The 21061-nt window shown below is 40.8% G+C and overlaps 1 protein-coding gene across 10 annotated transcripts in view; it reads left to right on the forward strand.

The window, feature by feature from the left end:
* DOCK10 (dedicator of cytokinesis 10) overlaps positions 1–21061 on the forward strand; it is a 180824-nt gene that overhangs the window by 135092 nt on the left and 24671 nt on the right. For 7 of the 10 annotated variants that reach the window (XM_072143057.1, XM_072143060.1, XM_072143053.1 and 4 more), the window contains 13 exons: positions 172–216; positions 1935–2110; positions 3677–3793; positions 5982–6093; positions 7701–7819; positions 12111–12225; positions 12303–12369; positions 13205–13252; positions 15033–15125; positions 19094–19218; positions 19587–19699; positions 19787–19921; positions 20502–20684. In XM_072143057.1, coding sequence (XP_071999158.1) covers positions 172–216; positions 1935–2110; positions 3677–3793; positions 5982–6093; positions 7701–7819; positions 12111–12225; positions 12303–12369; positions 13205–13252; positions 15033–15125; positions 19094–19218; positions 19587–19699; positions 19787–19921; positions 20502–20684 — 1448 coding nt within the window. The remainder of the gene's footprint in view (positions 1–171; positions 217–1934; positions 2111–3676; positions 3794–5981; positions 6094–7700; positions 7820–12110; positions 12226–12302; positions 12370–13204; positions 13253–15032; positions 15126–19093; positions 19219–19586; positions 19700–19786; positions 19922–20501; positions 20685–21061) is intronic. The other 3 variants (XM_072143054.1, XM_072143059.1, XM_072143055.1) reach the window with 2 other exon arrangements.

The raw sequence follows: 21061 nt of genomic DNA on the forward strand, positions 1-21061 counted from the left end.
CCATCTGTATTCTTCTTTGCTGAACATGCACCCCTTCCTTCATCCTTGTTACTTGAGTGCAGATATGTTACCTCCTATTATTCATTGTGACTCAGGACTACAGTACATTCATCTTCTACATATGGATATTAACTATTATATATTCTTTTCTTTACCATTCACTATATACAGATTCAGTTACACCTACAGACTCTACAAAGGCATACCATGCATTAGGTAAGTTTTTTAGGGTCTAATATAGAAATCAACTTTATAACAATGAAGTGAAGCAAACAAAGCTTATTCTTCTTATTAAAGAAAAAGTAATAGCATTTCTTAATTTACTTTATGGGTCAGTTTTCAAAATTTCTGCTTACTATTATTCAATGTGAGCTCAGGTTATTAAGATCTGTCCTTTTCATGTGATGGACACACAGGTGACTGACTGATAATAGTAAAATACATTAAGGATGGGTCCAATGTTGCCACAATTTTGCTAAAACGACAGTATTATGTAGCGTATTTATGGTAAATACTGCAAAAAAACTGATTCTGAAAACCTAATTTTCATTTGAGAAATAAATAGAGCATGTGATAGCAGTAACCTTTGTAATAAAAATTCATTAATGAGGTTGACCACGTAAACAAAACCTTAACATGGTAAATATAAGACTCTAATAGGGTCCCCCATATTATAGTTACCCTTTTAGAGTGTGATCCCAGGGTAGCAGCACTTGGGACATAGTAGTGGTTATGATGGAGGGGGCGTGTATAGAGTAATGAGGATAGGAATTACCGTATTTTTCGTCCTATAAGGCGCACCAAAAATCCTTTCATTTTCTCAGAAATCAAAGGTGCGCTTTATAGGCCGGTGCGCCTTATATATGAACTTATACAGAAATGTACTACAGACAAGATGTACTGTACATTTACCAGTATTTAATAGCTCCATCCCCAGAAATTTCCTGCACCTTCCCACACAGTATATACGGTCCCTAGCTCCGGAAGTGCCCTGGCACCACAACTAACATTGTGCCCATCCTGCCCTCCCGTAGCACGGAGAGACCGGAGCTGCCATAGTGCCGACCACTAGGCAATCATCATCATCATCAGTAAGAAATCCCCCATACCTGACAGCCCTGTAACAGGGGAAAGAGAAGGAGCCACAGGGAACCCCACAGGAATAACACCCTGGCTGAGGAGGGAAGGAGAAGGGGCAGAGGGAGACCACTTGACCCCTGCTGCATCACCCTGCATTAACCCCCAGCAGCCCATACCTCTGACATCCGAGCTCTCTGACACGCTGAAGACATTTTTCCTGGGAAGTGTAGCTGGTTAGAACTGTGTGTGCCACCTGCTGGTCATTTTTAGGTACTGCATTTGATCCTGCGCCTTATACTCCAGTGCGCCTTATATATGAACCTAGATGTCTTAGCAGGCATTTATTAGAGGTGCGCCTTATACTCCGGTGCGCCTTATAGTCCGAAAAATATGGTAAACATAAGATCCATTGGCACCTGCTCAAAAACAATTACAAACATATTCTGTGGCTTTTTATGTTATTCCTCCTGCAGTGAGCAGTATATTTGAAAGTATTCATAGGTCCCTCCACTACAGACAGATACTTAACTCTTTCATTATATCTACCTTGATGATTCAGTTCTCTAAGGATATTAGACTACCCAGAGACTGTAAATCTCTGTAAATAGTTAGGTCATTAGGAAGATTATTCACTAATGATTTGTAATATTTAGTTACATTTTAAGGCCCATAGCAGATGAATCCTTTGAGTTTGGCAGGTTCAGTAGACCGTTCAACATTGCCAACTATGGGGACGTATATGCCATCTATGGGGACACATATACATCCGACCAGATGGCCGTCTGAGTAATTTCTTATTTGATGTATAAGAAGAAAGATAAAAGTAACTAATACACTTGTATATTTTTGGGAAGACATGCCAGAGTACACCTTAACAGATGATTTCTGTCGGAAACACTTTCTGATCGGTATACTACTGAGGGAGGTTGGTTTCGCACTGCAAGAAGACCAGGATATCCGACATCTTGCCTTAACAGCTCTGAAGAACATCATGGCAAAGCACTCCTTTGATGACAGATACATGAATAAGGTAGATACCTCATTGCTTCTAGGGTGTGGTTTACTGAGTGAAATTTTGCGGCATCTTTTTGAGTGATCTAAGCCAAGACTGATAGATTAGAAAATTCGACTTTCTAAATACCACCCAGTTTCAACTACTGTGATATATCTGTTGTATTTTACAACTGTCTGCTTTTAAGGGGTTGCCCACGTTAGCTCATGTTTTTTTGAAATGTGTGTGCAAGTGTGGGGGGCAGGATATTAGGTAATTTACCAATATACATCTATTAATAGTTCTTCTCAGCTTTCTTGATATGTAAATGGGAGCCTCCTGTCTTTTATCTTATCAGCCAGACATTCATGTCCATTAAATGGCCGCAGATAAAGGATCATGTGATATCTCTGCCCTGTCAGGACCTTATGATAAGTTTCATGAATCTAAGGTTAAGGCCCTGGCAGGCCAAATGTTTATGGACAGATAGAGATCGCATGCCCCCCATCTGCAGCCATTTTATGGGCAGACATTTCTGGCTAATAAGGAAAAGACAGGAGGCTTCACTTTACATGTCAGAGCAGAGCTTTTAATAGATGTATACTGGTAAATTACCTGATATAACCCCCCCCCCCCCACACACACACACACACACTTGCACACACATTACCAAAAACATGAGGTAAAGTGGACAACCCCTTTAAGCTTTCAGACTGTTGGACAGAATTAGTAAATTTGCAGCACAGTGATATTCTCCACTACCATCTCTGTACTCTATATTGTATTTATATTGACCCAAAGCGGTGGCAGCAGTCATAAAGCTGGGCATACACTTTATATTGCCCAACACCAATATAGCAGTAAATATCTCAGTGAATGGAAAGGGGGAAAGCTACTGTGAGTGACTTATTCTTCCAGACAACAAAAGTATTATAATCCAACTGCCCTAACCTTATGTCCTGCATAATTCTATAGAAAACAGTCATTCATCTCTGGAATCCTAGTGCTATGCCAGAGGATAAGGCCAGATACATGGGAGCTCCGCAATACTGGTATATTCATGAGTTTCATATACATTTAGGTTGACACTCATATTGCTCCAACCTCCAAAAAAAATACAGCTCACCCAAACCAGTGATCACCATAGAGTCCACCCAGCTGCTTGGTTGCAATCCTAAGATGCCCAGACACCCACAATCCAACCAATGGCTTCTGACAGAGCAGAAAGAGGCAACGTTAAAATGAACCTTCCTTTGTTTGCAGAATAAAATGTTTCACATCAATCAAAAGCAAATACGACCACCTACACATTTCGACTGTTACTTCTCAGTCTGTCTGGTCTGGAGACAAAACATTCGAAACATGTAGGTCGTCTTCTTTCTGTTCCAGATGGGTGTTGTCAAACATTTTTATTCTGGAAACAATAAAGGAAGGTTACCACCAACATCAACTTTGCCTGCTCATGCCGTGCCCGGAAGCCATTGGTTGGGTTGTGAATATCCATGAGTAAATGTATTATTACTGTGTTTTACTTTGTTAAATGTGTTAAAAATGAAATTTATGGTAGAAGTAATATTAATTGTAGACATTTTTTGGTATTTTTAGGAAAAGCAAGCTCAGATAGCTATTTTATATTTGCCCCTCTATGGTCTTCTCCTGGATAACATGTCCAGAATATTTATGAAGGATTTCTTTCCATTCTCAATTAATACATCCAACCAGGTATGTTTGGAAAGTGACCCTGGCAGGTATGTAGGTCAAATGTGTTTTTAAAAAAATGCTGCTTTCCATGGCTATGGCCCTATAAAATGTATGTATATGTACCTTTATAACATTTGTATTTAAAAACTCTTGTTTTTATAAATGCTATTTAATAAAAAAAAGTTCACTAATTAAAAAGTCCTTTAGTACAGTATTCATATTTTTTTAAGGACAGCTAATGTAAGGCTAGATGCCCACAACCGAATTCTGGGCCATGAAAAACAGAAATTTTCTTCCTTTTATCATTCCTTTTAAGTTGCGTCCGGGGTTCAAGGAATCTTCGTAAGGTATAGAACCTATCATGCACAGTAAAGTAGATCAATCCAATGTCTTACACACTAAAGTAAATCCCAGTAGATCAGAGGTTGATGTGATCCCAACTGTTATTATATTATTTATTATAACTGCATACATGAAGTACAAATAAAAACTTTATAATATGTTGTAGCAAGAGTAAAGTGTCACTCCACTTGAGCTTTTATCATCCTCCGCTTTGCCCCCAAATCTGCTTTTTGCACAGAAATCTCAGTAAGGGTCCATCCACACTAACGTATGGGGGATGTATACAAATTTACGGCTGCATATACGCCCCCCATAGTTGTCTATGGCGCCCAGGCTTGGTACGGTGAGCACAACGTGTGCTCACCATACCGTGGCCACAAAACAGAGTGTGCTCTATCTTTGGCCGTAAGAATGGCTGTGCGCCACTATTCTCTGTGTAGAGGAGCGGGCAGCACTCACTTCTCCTCCTCTCCAGCACGGCCTACCTGTGCCCATATGGCCTGCAGGTACACATTAGTCTGCATGAGCCCTAACATGTCACCATGCCATATGGGGGACATATATACGGCCAACGTATATACGGCTGATATACGTCCCCCATAGACGGCAATGGGTGCATGGTGCCCTACGGGAGACATGTCCTATCTTTTCACAGCATACGGCGCCGTGTGCCATATATCCCTATGGAGAGGGGCAGTGGTGAGTAGCGCTCACCTCCTCCTCCTCTACCTGTGCGCTGCCTTGTGCCCGCAGTGCTACAGTCCAGCCTAAGACAGTAATAAATACTGTCACCAAATAAAGGTTTGGTACAGGTATATATGTGCCCAAAATGGATGTATTGTACTAATCTTAGGCTTCACTTTAAGTCCACTTTAAATTTATATTTCGACTATGAACAATTAACATGTAAGGAATGTATTTTGGAGTTTTGCTTGAGTTATTTCTAGTAGTACTGAACATATACAAGTCTGTAAGCTTAAAGGGGTTGTCCACTTTCAGCAAATAATTGATATGGTTTGTGTAAGGAAAAGTTATACAATTTCCCAATATACTTTCTGTATCAATTCATCATAGTTTTCTATATCTCTGCTTGCTGTCCTTCTATAGAAAGCTGTTTACTTCAAGTGGATATAAATCTTTTGCTGGATGTATAATGGACAGGAAGGTGCATGAGACATTATTATCGCAACTTTGATTACTTTCTGTGATATTAATGGCTTATGCACTTGCGTGTCCATCGCAAGGCCCTGGAAAGATTTTTATCCACTGGAAGTAAACAAAATAAAAAGAATGACAGCAAGCAGAGATCTAGAAAATAGTGAGGAATTGATATAGAAAGTACAAGGTCGGCTCCAGGTTTCAGTGGGCCCCTAGCAGCTGAGCATCAGTAGGCCCATTTGCAGTAAACTCACATGGTGGCATTAAAAATTCAGAAACTAAAACAGTGTCCTGTTCCCTAAAATATTCCATAGTTTATCATCCCAAACAGCCCCCTCTTGGCTATTTAATATAAAGCCCCCCCTCACCCCCTATATATTTATTAGATACAGCTCTAGCACTCCCATAGATTCATTATTTACAGTCTTATGTGGCCCCCCCCCAGCAGCTCTGGGCCCCGGCACTTGCCCAGGTATGCCCAGGACTAGTGCCCGCCCTGCAAAAGTTTATTAGAAAATTGTATAACTTTTCATTACACAAACGGTATCAATTATTTGCTGAAAGTGGACAATCCCAAGTTATTCTAGCTCTCCATATGAAAAGCAAGAAGCCTACTAGGTAGATGAAAGCATCACTATTACATTTATAGATTTAGCAGTGTTACGTTGTTCTAAATGTTAAGACGTTTTTGCATCTGTTTTCTTGGTAGGGCTCGAGAGATGACCTCAGCACAGCGACTGCCTCACAAAGTCAATCTGCCATAAAACATGCTGCATCTGCAGATACCTCATTTTCTAAAGATGTCTTAAATTCTATAGCAGGTAATGTCAGGCATGCCGACATTGGGGCACATTTACTAAGGGTCCGCAGCCGCGAATCCGTCGGGATTTCCTCTTTGCGCTGTATTTCACGGAATTGTGGCGCACGCGATCGATTTTTGGCGCAATCGCGCCGACTTTCGCGCGACAGAAATCAGGGGGCGTGGCCACCGGACAACCCGAAGGATTCAGAAAAACCACAGAATTTAAAAAGCCATTTGTGTCGCAAGATCAAGCACTCACATACACCAGAAAAAAGCAGGTGAACTTCGGCGGACCTCGGCGCAGCAGCGACACCTGGTGAATATCGGCGCACGGACCTTAGTGAATCCCGACAGAACCCGAATCAGCGTCGGAGAGCCCGCCGCTGGATCACGACTGGACCGGGTAAGTAAATGTGCCCCATTGTTATCAATTGCTTTACCATAGAGCAATGACGGCTGAAGGACAGCAGCGGCAGCCAGCTAGTCATTAGATGTGCACTTTAGCACAGATTCCATCTTTACAATAATGTATGTTAAAAATTCTGGTTTGCATTAAAACCAAATCCCTCGTAGAATACAATTTGTAAACTAACAAGCAAAGCAACAATGAACTTCTGCTGATCCGTCAGCAATACATAGACCTCCATTTACATATTCTGTCGTTGCACTGGAGACACATGATGATTCAGCAGAATAGGACATCTAGTATCTGATGTACATTGACAGACTACTGATGGGTCTGCGAGGCAAAGCATAGGGAGAGTAAAATTCACTCCAAATCTGCAACTACTATTGGATCTTACCCACTGCTATAGTAAGCACTTTAGAGAATAACATTTACACTATGCTGTTTCATTATTCTTAGAGGTTCCCCAACTGAATTTAAAATCTGAAAATGGATTCCTCCTGAGATGTAAATCTGTTTGCCTACCAAGCTACTTTTCCCATCTGTTCTGTCAGCATAGTGTGAAATGTCCATGTTAAGTCTAGGCTGGGTGCTAGGCTAACCCTGCATTAGATTAGGTAGTGAGGCTGCATGGGGCATAAACTTTGCCCCCAGGAGGATCCCCAGGTCAGAGTTCACAGAATAGCCATGGAATGGCAGCAGTGACTCTGACAGAGCAGTAGCGCACACAGGGACTTAACTGAGGGTCTCCACCAGGATGTGGAACGTTAATCGACCAGATAGGATATTAGTGCAAAATTAATAAAAAGGTCAGATCCCAAAGTAAAACAGGTACCAGAGTCTAGAAACAAGATCATGGTCATTTGACCCAATTTAAAGGAAATGCCTGATGTCATCTTATCTGAGGTCTTAATCAGTGGGTGCAACCACTAAAGATAGGTGCTTGAGCAACACAGGGGAAAGTATCCACGTTCTTATAACCAGATCAATCTGCATTGAAATTTACCATACACATCTAATCCATATTTTGAAACTACATAAAATCTTGGCTTTCAATGTTTTATGTAAAGATGGTGATTGCTGAAAACAATGTCCATCACTTCACATTCAGTGGCATCGCTTTACCTGTCATTGAAGTTTGTGTAGATGTTCACTCATCTCTGATCTTCTCATCGTACGTGTTTGTGTTGTCCTCTCATCTCATCACTTTACTTCTGCAGCTTTCTCATCCATTGCCATCACTGCAGGGAATAATGCTGACTCCCGGGCATCCCTGGCCAGTCTTGACTCTATCCCAAGTGCCAACGAGAAAAGTGAGAAGACTGAAAACTGTGAAAAGGTAAGGGATCTGGAGCGCACAAACTGCTTCCATAGAAGGGTTCTATGAGATTTTTATGTTCATATCATATATAAGGAAGGACTCCAGGCACCACTGCAGTGCCTCTTCTGCTTATCACTGAAACAGCATTGTACTTGTATGGCAGTAGCGTCTTTTATTTCGGCTCTGTGTTTTTTTGATGAGAAAGAAGTAAGCTACAGATAAACCAAGTAACCAGGAGAAGTGACGTCATAGTCAATAAGAATGGGTTTGATCACATGTTCAAGTAGCACATCTCTTTCAATCATCTGATCAGTGCGGGGAGTAACACTAATAATGATTATTTATCCCAAAGACAGCTCATCAGCAACTCAATATAAAATGATGAGAAGTTAAGTCAATGTAACTTACCACATGTATTGATGAAGACTGTTTGCACATTCTCTCCTTGCAATCTTTGGCAGATACAGTAAGACCTCCTACATTCCCAGGGAATGGTGGGTACAGAAACAATCACAGTCACATTAAAACATTGTAAAATGTTAATGTTAATCAGGGAGGGGTGGTATAAAATAGGTCTATATAACGTGTTGAATTTATCTGAACTATCTGTAGCTCCAGGTGTTGCCCGGTATAGTAAATAACTGCTGTTAGCTATAACAAAATAGAATGGGTTAACAAAAAATATTTTATCTGTCAATGACTGTGTCTGTCAGTCTCTGTCACTGACTGTCACTGACTGTCTCTGTCACTCACTGTCTCTGTCACTCACTGTCTGTCAGTTAGGGCTCATATTAATGACCTGTGGCAAAATAGGAACCAATCACGGATCAGCTTCTAATTGCCACCAGCAGACAATGGCTTCTGCATATGGTGGTTAATGCGTGTATTTTAAAAGGCGTGGGGTGAAAATTTCAGCTCAAATCCTCGTCTTTTATTATCTGGCAGCACAATTGGTGGCTATCCTGAAGGAATCCCCTGAGGTGATTGGTAGATGTTTTTTTAGAACAGGCTGTACATTAGGATAGCTGTTTGGACTTAAGAGAGATAATGGAGACAGGTCATTCCCCAGAGTCAAAAAAGGTCAAAGTGATAAATATATCTTTATATTGTTGGGAAAAAGTGAAGGAGTTGGTCGGGGCAAATGGCTGCCTAGAGTTTTCCCCGATTTGGGACAACATGAATATAAAGGGGAAGGAAATTCTAGGATATAAAGATTGGGGCAATAAAGGGTTGAGGTTTATTTCACAGCTATATAGAGAGGGAATCTTTAAATCTTTTAAAGTACTGGCTAAAGAATTTAACCTGGGTGTTGGACATATCTTTAAATATATAAAATTGAGATCGATTTGTAGGAGTTTGAGTATTAATTGTATGGGAAGTCAGGGAAACATTTGTTTTATGGGTGTTTTGAGTTAAAAGGACTTTGCCTAGCACATATGACACAATAATACATAAAATCACTTAAAAGGTACAGTTTAGATGTATACAAAAATGGAATGAGGATTTTGAGCAGCACGAGGATGGAGAGGAAGTTTGAAAGTATGTGATGCAAACTCCAGCTTTTGTATCCAATAATGGATCTCACAGAATTTCTCAGTTTTTTATAATACACAGATTACATAGGACACCAGAGTGGATGTTTAGGATAGGATATAGGGAAGATGATAAATGCATAAAATGTAAATTAGAAAAAGCTGACTGGGCTCATATGTTTTGGAGGTGCCCAAAGCTCTTTAGGTATTGGGAAGAGGTGTTTGATACTATAAATGGAATATTTAATGTTACAATGGTATTGGATCCATGGGGGGTGGTTTTGGGGTATGTTAAAAATTTTTAAATGTGCAAAGAGGAGAAAGGATAATCTCTCAGATGCTCTATTTGGCGAGAAGGGGTATATTATGTTTTTGAATTTCTGAAAAACCTCCAACATTAGTTTTTTGAAAAATTCTGCTGCATTTATTAGTCCTATTGGAAAGAACATGGTATAGTGCCCAGGGTAAAATAAATATATATGAAAAGAGATTGGGGAAAAATGTATGGAGGATTAAGCTCTCTAACGAATATAGGGCTAAACTGAAAATATTTATGCAGTTACCTTTTTTTTTGTTTTTTTGTGCCTCTATCTACTCCAGGGCTGGGTGGGAAGGGAGGGGGGAATAGGAAAAGGGGCATACTTATTGTAATTTATGAAGATGTTATGTGGAAATTCATGTAAGAATCTGAAATTCTGTAATGGTATGAATTATTAAAATATGCCTTTTCAATTAAAAAAAAAATCCTAGTCTATAAAGTTCCCAGAGTCACAGAGAGCGGCTGTGCAAAATTTGTTGATTGTAATTGCAACAGTGCAGATTCCTTTAGCTGACATACATACACACAAACACCCACACACACATACGCTAAGCTTTATATATTAATAATTAAAACTTTTGTAGCAATTTTATTTGAAGAAAAACTTCATTAAGGAAAGCAGATTTTCTGTGACTTCTGCATCTTCTTTCTCCTGTCGTGAGCAGTCCCATACACAGCATAGTGATAACTCTTTCCATACCCAGAGAATACTTACCTTGATGGTCAAGCTTTGTGATGAGATTAGACTATCCAGGGACAGTCATAGTGAAGTCATTAGACCAGGGGCATTGCTAGGTCAAAAGATCCGGGGCCCGTGCCCCGGATCTTTTGACCGGTGCCCCGGATCTCCTCTCTCTCTCTCTTCACGATCCAAGTCCTCTGGACACAGATCGTGATGAGACAGGCACATCTGTGTGGGGCACAGGAGGGATCTGTGTGGGGCACATTACAGGGGGATCTGTGTTGGGCACATTACAGGGGGATCTGTGTGGGCACATTACAAGGGGATCTGTATGGGGCACATTACAGGGGGATCTGTGTGGGCACATTACAGGGGGATCTGTATGGGGCACATTACAGGGGGATCTGCATGGGGCACATTACAGGAGGGATCTGTATGGGGCACATTACAGGAGGGATCTGTATGGGGCACATTACAGGGGGATCTGTGTGGGGCACATTACAGGAGGGATCTGTGTGGGGCAAATTACAGGGGGATCTGTATGGGGGACATTACAGGGGATCTGTGTGGGGCACATTACAGGGGGATCTGTATGGGGCCCATTACAGGGGGATCTGTGTGGGGCACATTACAGGGGGATCTGTGTGGGGCACATTACAGGGGGATCTGTGGGGGGCATATTACAGGGGGACTGTGTGTGGGGCACATTATTGGGGGACATTACAGGGGGACTGTGTGTGGGGCACATTATTGGGGGACATTACAGGGGGGGGGATGTGTGGGGCACATTACTGGGGGACATTACAGGGGGGGATGTGTGGGGCACATTACTGGGGGACATTACAGGGGGGATGTGTGGGGCACATTACTGAGGGAGATTACAAGGGGGCTGTGTGTGATATTACTGGGGGGCTGTGGGGACATTCCTTGGGGCGTGTTCACACGTGGCAGTAGGAAGAGCCTAGGTTTGATCTCACATGAGTCTCCAGTGAAATGCGTGGGATGGATAACGAGCGCCTGGTGTCTTGTATTTGTTTAAATGCAATCGTGTGAGCGCAACCTTAGGGTGATGTCACACGTGGCGTTTTAAACACACGTTTTTGGCCCGTTTTTAAGTAATGGACTGAAAACGCATGGCTAAAACCGGACTAACAGCGGGTTCAAAACGTCACGTGTGCCACCACCCTAATAGTGAAGTGGACATGTCACCAGCAGTCACTGGATGTAAGTCAGGATTTCTCTGGTGTTTCTGTAGCTGTATATACCCTCAGTAAAGTTGTTATTGGCACAACCAAATGTGACGGGGTTATGTACAGGAGGGGGCATTACTGAAAGTGCGATACACATGCATTGGGGCCCGTGCCCCGGATCTTTTTCCACCCTAGCAACTCCCCTGCATTAGACACTTTTTCTAGTTCCTTTATCTCTCAGCTGTCAGAGGATACAGGACAGAAAGCTGATTTACACAAACTGCTTACATAAGGAAGAAAGGCAAAGGTAAAAGAAAGACATAGGAACATATTTCTTTGATAAAGTATATTTCAAAGTTTACAATTACCATCTGAACTATTGATATATGAAATCGTTAAACATTTTGTTATGCTTTAATTTAGCACTTCTCTTATGAATATTGTAAAATGAGCATTGAAATGTATAAGTTATATGTATATGTTAAGTTATACATTGAATTACTTCCTTTTTCATCTAGCACATAACCTTGGTCATGTACATGTTAGTAGAGATCCTGTCTATGATTCTTGTTTCCTTGTATTATAGATTGCAAGGCCGTTGTCTCTAATCGGATCATCCCTTCGATTTGACAAACTTGACCACAGTGAAACCAAATGCTTGCTGCTCTGTTTCCTGCATATTATGAAAATGATATCTGAGGGTAATCAATAAAACATGTATTTATTGACTGATACATCATGAGTAGCTGAGCTTTAACTAATCCATGTCTTTTCCCAGATACATTGGTCTCCTATTGGCAAAGGGCTCCAAACACCGAGATCTATGACTTCTTCAGCATCCTGGAGTAAGTTAAAACCTTCTTATTAGATGATAACATAACAGAGTTGATGTAGACAGAACCATATTATTACACTAAAACTTTTATAGTACACAATAATGCTGAAAAAAGGCCCATACAAAATAACTTGTGTCATAAGCAGACAGGTGGCTAACAAGAGCTCAGTTATTGTGGGTTTTAGCCACTTACTATTTGTACCTAATATTTATATAGACTCTGAGCTCATCATTGTGGATTTAAAGTCTATTTTGATTGGGTGGCACGGTGGCTGAGTGAGTAGCACTTCTGCCTTGCAGCACTGGGGTCCTGGGTTCAAATCCCACCCAGGTCAACATCTGCAAAGAGTTTGTATGTTCTCTCCATGTTTGCGTGGGTTTCCTCCGGGTCCTCCGGTTTCCTCCCACACTTCAATACATACTGTTAGGTTGTTTAGATTGTGAGCCCCATGGGGACAGGGACCAATTTGATATGCTTTGTGCAGCGCTGCCTAATCTGTGTGCGCTATATAAATAAAGAATTATTATTATTATTAAGAAGCTGAAGCAACCCTTCAAAGATGTTAGGGAATTGTTTAGGAACAGGGTGGCCCCACTACCAGTCTGTTTGCCATAGACTTCAACACAGCGGCACTGGCACAAGGAAAGCAGAGGAACATCTACTTTTTAGTAATGACAATAATATAAAAGTTGCCCAGTATTGTAAGAGCAATTGATTTGTAAAAAGAAATATAACTGGAGTTCTGCTGTAAATGTCCGGTCTGTCAATAATAATAATATGAAAACTACTCATCAGATAATATAATATTTAAACTCATAAAAGTCTTTTTTATCCACTTTCTTAGAGTTTGTCTGCAGAACTTCCGGTACCTGGGAAAAAGGAATATTATAAGGTGTGTTATCACATCATCACCCGCAGCTTATTACTAATAGAATTGACTTTGTGAATGCATGAGGATTAGCCGTGATCACAGAAAATCCTGTGTCATTACACGATTAGATGTGCTGATAATTCCTTTGAATTTTAGAACCAGAAATCTCCCTTAGATATTACATGTTCCACTTTCATATATTTGATGTTATTTGAATCCGATAGAAATGACTGTTCCCCGGGTTACGTACAAGATAGGTTCCTTGGGTTTGTACTTACCGTAACTCGAATCTTTATGCAAGTCAAAACAGTATATTTTATAATTGTAGTTCCAGACAAAATATTTTTTTGCCCCGGTGAGAATTGGAGTTTTAACATTTTTTGCTGTAATGGGACCAAGGATTATCAATAAAACTTCATTACAGACACCTTACAGCTGATTATTGCAGCCTGGGACTATAGTAAAGCATTCAGAGAGCTTCACCAGAGGTCACAGTGGGCAGAGGGGTCCTTCTATAACCAGGGGTCGTCTGTAAGTTGGGTGTCCTTAAGTAGGGGACAACCTTTAGTCTGAATATTAGGATTGATTGGTTGTGAAACCTTTAGATTGGTGCTAGTTGTTACTTGGAATATTAATTTTTGTGGGTAAGTATTATGACTCCAGTAGTCAATAGGCATTGATGTATTCTGCCTACAGCCCGTGAGGAATAAATTGTTCATAGGTGGCCATTTGACCAACATGGGTCAAAAAAGTGACTAGATATACATTAGTAAGGTATGGTATAGTCCAGGAGACAATAACTAGGCAGTGTTTAGGAAGTGCTGCCTAGTTGAAGTGCGCAGAGACCCCGCGCATGCGCAGTGCGCTGCTGGGCGCATCGAGCAGCGAACTGTGTAGGCGCAGGGCATACAGGGTATGAAGTCGGTGAGATCAGTTTTGCCCATCTGCTTTTTTAAGCAACACAGACTAGGTTGTTACAGCATTAGGCTACATTCACACTGCCGCATGGGGGACGTATATATGGCCGATACGTGCATGCCGATATGTGCGGCAACATACTACTTCGTACCCGGTGAAAAGATAGGACATACATCCCTACGGAGAGGGGCGGGGGTGAGCAGCGGTCACCTCCTCCTCCTCTCCCCGTGCGCTGCCATGTGCCCGCCATGCTAATGGGAATGTAGCCTTAGTGAGGAATAATGGCAATCCTAATGCGAATTTCTTGTATGATTGACATCAGTTTCACCAGCCCACATTTTAAAAGATTTGTCCAAAGAAAATCTGAAAATTTTTTGTTTCAATTGGGTGCGTGAGAATCCTCAAATCCATGGATCAAATAATTGATTAGCTGATCTCTATTGGTAACCATTTATATGAAAGGACTGTTTCTAGAATATGATGGTCCTTTATATGGGTTTTTTCAATTCTTGCCAATGGAGAATCTCATGGTATTTTAAATAAAATTTTTAAACTTTATACCCCTTTCACATATTATGAAAACTATGTATTTTATAATTCTTATATACTCACATAATAAATGATTAACTGATTCATTGGGGCAGATTTATCAACCTGTCTGAAAGTCAGAATATTCCTAGGTCCCCATGGCAACCAAGTACAGCTCATCTTTCATTTTACCAGTACTCATGAATATTTTAAAGTGGAGCTGTGATTGGTTGTCATGGGCAACTAAGAATATTCTGTCTTTCAAACAGCTTGATCAATCTGCCCCATTATATTTGCTATGTGGTAAACACAAAATCTAAAACTAATACATTTAAATGCAATTTTATCATTACAGAAAAATAACAGCTGCCTTCAAACTAGCCCAAGCTACGCTCAACAATGGGACCCTGAAGGGCTCGTCATCACAGGCCGGTCTTTTTCCACAATGGTATGTCCTTTATACTAATAATATGCTGCCAGCAGATAATCCTTAAGGAGGTGGTGGATGCTCTTTAAAGGGGTTGGCCACTTTTTTAATGTGTGGAGGACAGGGTATTAGGTTAAATTGTTCTGCACTACTTTCTTGATACGTATAGATCATTCCTGACCGTAAAATGACTGTAGAGGGAGGCTCATGTGATCTCTAACTGTCCATGAGCAATCGCCCTGCCAGGACCTTGATGTTATATTTATGAATACTATCATAAGGTTCTGGCAGGGTGATTGTTCGTGGACAGTTAGAGATCACATGACCCTGCATCAGCAGCCATTTTATGGACAGGAATGTCTGACTGATGAGGAAAGACAGGAGGCTTCTATTTGAATATCAATAAAGCAAAGCAGAACTTTTAGAAGATATATATTGGTAAAGGGCCTAATATCCTGATTCCGCCCCCCCCACACACACATAACAAAAAACATGGGCTAGTGGCCAACACCTTTTAGCCTTCCATGCCACTTTTCTGGGTCGTCACTTTTCAACCAAAATTTTTCCCCTGCATTAGGGTCAGTAGCAAAGGCTAAATGTCAATAGGCTTTCACATAATCGTGCTCTCACAAGTGACAGAAGAGTTGGTGTTGTTTAGCAGAAAGGGCCCAGAAATGAATTTTACTAGCCAGAGATTTGAAATATCCCTTCTTGCAGTGTTGTCTAATGTTAAGGCTACACATTTAGGATCTATATTATAAAAATAAATTTATAGCATATAAAAAACAAAACTTGAATAATAAAACTGAATTACAGCGTAAGAAATCTGTAACTAAACTGTTACTTACTCTCCCTATGAGATTACAGTACATAACTGTTTCCGGCTTTTCCCATAAATCTGTTTCTGAACACCTGCTTGTAGGATCTGATTCCCACATTGTAAACTTAGCTCTTGGCAGAAAGTTAGTGAGACATCTACACATGGACACTTGTATATAGTATCCAAGAAAAGCCAAAACCTATTTACACAGCTGCAATGTCTGCATTGTTGCATTGCTTCTGGATGGCCATGAGGACAGTAGCAGATAACATGAGATGGTGTCTGTTTTTCTCAGCATTACTTGCATCAGTCCTGGACAGCAGACGGGATAGTTCTTTACAAATGCTGCAAAATAAGGGGGGTATCTATACGAAAATAAAAGTCAGTGACTACAGAGACACATCAGCAATTTTCATTCAGACTGCCATGAATTTCCGGGCTATCTACATTTAATAGCTGCAGTAATTCCTTTTTTCTCTGTATCTCATCAAAGTGGCCACTCCGACCCCAGCGCAGTAATTTCAGTGACTTTCGGCAGGTAACCCCCAGCATTTAAAGTGTTACTAAACCTTTTTTTTTTCTAATTCAGAAATAAATAGAACAGCTGATACTCTGAAATACTCTGTAATAGTTTTAATTAAGGAAAACATTTCTTCTGCTTCTTTCTCCTGCACTGAGCAGTTTATATGAAAGTTTTTTGAGGTCTGTCCATTCAGACAGATTAGGAGGATAATGATTAAAGGAAATCTACCATCAAAATCAAGCATGATAAATCAGGTACACTAAATAATACCGGCAGAGACTATAGTAGAAAACTTCACCAGTTCTGATCTGGTGTTAAGTTTGGAACTGGCAATTTGAACCCATATTTACATTTTTGCATTTACATTTTACCCCACCTTCAAAAATCCATAACTTTTATTTTTCCATGGAAAGAATTGTATGAAGGCTTGTATTCTGTGTAACAAATTGCACTTCATAGTGACGGTATTTAATATTCCTTGCCGTGTACTGGGAAACTTGAAAAAATTCCAAATGTAGTGAAATTGTGAAAAAAATGCATTCACGCTCTTTTCTTGTGGGCTTGGATTTTATGGCTCACTGTGTGCCCCAAATTAGATGTCTACTTTATTCTTTGTGTCGGTATGATCATGGGGATAACAAATTTATATAGGTTTTATAATGTTTTTATACATTTACAAAAATTTAAATATTTTCCGTTACGGGGTTATTATATGTCACGCACAGGGGTGCGGGAAGAGTCTCTGGGGGCAGAGTCTGTGGACCCTCTAGACCACCGTGGGGGATGGTATGAGATCTGCGGTATCAGCCAAGGCAACAGATGCAAGAAACAGTCACAACCTGAGATGACAGCAGGAATGCAGAGGAGCACTGGTAACGTTGGTATGGAGTGAAGACAATGCTGGACAGGAACCCTGGAAGGCACGGCAGAAGCACAGGAAGGCAGGAGGTCACCACTGGGCTGGAACCCTGGACGGCACAGCAGGAGCACAGTCGTACGGGAATGGACCACAGGATACAGACCACAGAATATGGACCACAGGATATTGACCACAGGGTATGGACCAACAGACACGGACCAGCGGACATGGACCACAGGATACGGTCCACCGGACATGGACCACAGGATATGGACGACCGGACACAGACCACAGGACACGGACCACAGGAACATGGAGGCGTCTGGCAACGCACAGTAAACGGGACCTCGGGAAACACACAGGAACGGGACCTCGGGAACACACGGGAGGCTTTCACTTCAGTTGGGAAGACTTGAAGATCCGGCGGGGAGTGAAGGTAGCCGCCGGGTTATATAGGAAACCCGGAAGTGACCAGCGCCAATGGGAATGGCGCTGGCCCTTTAAGTTCAGGGGAGTGAGCGCGCCCAAGCAGCCTGCACGCTGGGACCCGTAGCACAGACAGGAGCCAGGGGAGTTAAGTGCGGGCCGGGAGACGGGGACAGGCAGCCAGCGGAGCACGGTTGTACCCGTGATCCGTGACATGGATCGCGAAAGCACCCTTGACATTATAGTTTGATAAATTGGATATTTTGGGATGCGGCTATACCTATGTTTATAATTTTTACTGTTTACTTACATTTATATCAGTTCTAAGGAAAGTGGGGTGATTTACATTTTATATTATTTTCTTACTATTTTTTACACCCCAGTAAGGTACTTTAACCCTAGGTTGTCTGATTGATCCTACCATTTACTGCTGTACTACAGTATGGTAGTATATGGGGATTTTCGACACCATCTATTACAATGAGCAAATCGCACATTGCAATACATTGTGTGAAACGAGACAGCCTTGGGTCTTTGTGTAACCCAAGGCTGTCATGACAATAGATCGCCACTTCCCGATGTTGTCACCGGGAGCAACGCCCATGGGCAACTGGCTTTTTAATGCTGTCAGAAGCTTTACCCATGAGCCCTCTCCAAACACCCACAGCCAACACATGACGTAGTGATTCGTCAAGCGTCATTAAGGGGTTAATGTATATGGGTGTGTGACTTTAAGAATTTAAAACACCGGTCTTAATGAATCTCCCCCTTTACCTCTCAGCTGTCAGTGGATACGGGACAGAAATCTTAAATAATGAAGAAAGGCAGGGGGGGGAGGACAGGGGAAGAGATTTAATAGAGTATTTTACAAAGTTTATTGGTATGTGAACAGTACTACTTGTTTTAAAGGTTATTGCTGCAGTTTTCACCCACTGCAGCAAAACACTGGATGTTCCTTTTTGCAGAGGAACAAACTTTTGAACAGGTGCAACACTCTATAAGAAAGGTAGTAGCCATGATTTTTTATCTTAGTCAATGGGGCAATATCTTTAAGAGGTTGTCTGAGAGCAGGGGTCTTAGAGTATAGATCCCAAGGGGGCATAGAAATAACAAACACTGTAATTTGCATCTCTTTGTGGTTTTATTTTTGTCTTTTATCTGTCTATTTTAATGTCTTTTCTGATATATAATATGGAGGCAAAAAGAATTTCCCCTTTGGGGATTAATAAAGTTTTATTTAATCTAATCTAATAAAGTTATTGCTTTAACAGCGTGTCAAGCAAAAATGGAAACCCAAATAACAGACACGTAGAATAGAAGCCAGTGGATGTCAGCTATCCTGCTGTTTTCTCTTTTTACAGGATGCAGTCTGCACATGACAGTCATAAACATCCGAGATCTCAAACCCTTCCGATAATTCGAGGGAAAAATGCACTTTCCAACCCCAAGCTACTACAAATTATAGAACTGACAAGTTCCATTCCTAGTAAGTAGAAGGGAACATTGGGAGTAAAATGATTTGCTGTTACTTTCATATCATCTTATGCCCCATAAATATTCTTCTCTAAAAGTCACTTTAATATTATTTTGCACAGGGAGATACTCGAAAGAGGCCCTAAGTATCTTTATGGGAAAATATGAGGAAAATGTTATTCTATATACCTTGTATTTACAAATTTTCTCTAATAGTTGCACAGTGTTAAAAAAGGTCATGCTTTTTTAAAATTGACCAATGTTTGGTGCACATTGTTACGCCTCACCCATGCCCCTCTCCTATTAGGACCGCACGCCTCGGTGCGATAACACCAAATGCATTGATTACAACAAACGTAACTTTTTACTATTGTTTTACAGGTAATTCCAATGAAACTGACATAGTGCACCACATTGATCTGGATGGTAATATTGCTACAGAGGTCTGTGTTACTGTAATAGATCTACTTTGCCTCTTTAACCAAAGCCACCAGGTAGGTACCTCTCCGCACGCTGCTGATCCATGTATATACTATCAGCTGTTGTTTTTTGATGGTTTGTCATCCATCTCCTGTTCCCAGAAGCTATACCTCTCTGACAGCCAGAGTGTATTAATGAAGAAAGTGTTTGACACACATCTCCTCTTCCTACAAATCAACCAATCAGTGGCAGCGCTCCGCCATGTATTCGCTGCACTACGGATGTTCATAAATAAGGTACCAATTCACATTAATTGGCAGGAGAATACATAACATCTCCAAAATATTCACATGAATGGCCTAGTTTAATCACTATGGTGAGATGTGATTTCAACCTTTGGCTTCTGTGTATTATCATAATAATCATAAATTTTATCTAAGTTAATTATGGAGGGGGGTCTAATCACATGAAACAATCAGGAGATCATTTATATCTATCAGTTATGTTATTGTAGTGCAGTAGGTTAATAAATTTTGTATGGTATAAATTATCAAATACAGTGAATTGTAATGATCCGGAACTCTTGGGGGTCTGTTCATACTTTCAAGTATTTTTTTTTTACGTAGTCAGAACTGGCACGGCCTATAGATAGAACATACATAGGATAGATATTAGTCCTGTTCTATTTTGGAGTAAAAAAATGACATAAAAACATGGGTAGTCCTTAGGGGATTTGTGGTCAATGAATAATGTATGATAACAGACATGGTTTAGGTTCCAATATGTTGAAAGAATTTTGTTACATCCGTATACAGTAGAATTATCTTCAGAGATCTTATTTATGATTAAACATAATTCAAGGTATTTTCCCTCCAGTTTCCTACTGCGTTCTTTCAAGGACAAGCTGACCTCTGTGGTCCCTTCTGCTATGAGGTTCTGAAATGTTGCAATCACCGCTCCCGCTCCACCCAGAATGAGGCCTCGGCTCTTCTCTATTTCTTCATGCGGAAGAATTTTGAGTACAACAAACAGAAGTCAATTGTAAGGTCCCATCTCCAGGTAATAATCAGCCCTATCAGCTCACCTGTATCTTTATAGAATGTCTTTGTACAATGTGTTAAATGCCACAGAATCTTCAAGAGTTTTTAATACTAGTGCCATTAGTAGTATACATGAAGAATAGGTCGAATTCCACCAATGCAAAGTAAAAAACATATTTTTTCATTTAGTAATCTGTGTGCGCTATATAAAGAAAGGAATTATTATTATTATTATCAGGGGCGTAACTTGAGGGGGTGCAGAGGTTGCGGTCGCACCAGGGCCTAAAAGATTTAGGGGGCCCTTATGGTGTCACTTTCCCATATGAGAAGACTAGTACGATATACCATATATTATACTCGGGGGCCTGGCACAGACTTTGCACTTTGCGGCCCATC

Source organism: Engystomops pustulosus, chromosome 3 (genome assembly GCF_040894005.1).
Source record: "Engystomops pustulosus chromosome 3, aEngPut4.maternal, whole genome shotgun sequence".
Classification (NCBI taxonomy): domain Eukaryota; kingdom Metazoa; phylum Chordata; class Amphibia; order Anura; family Leptodactylidae; genus Engystomops; species Engystomops pustulosus.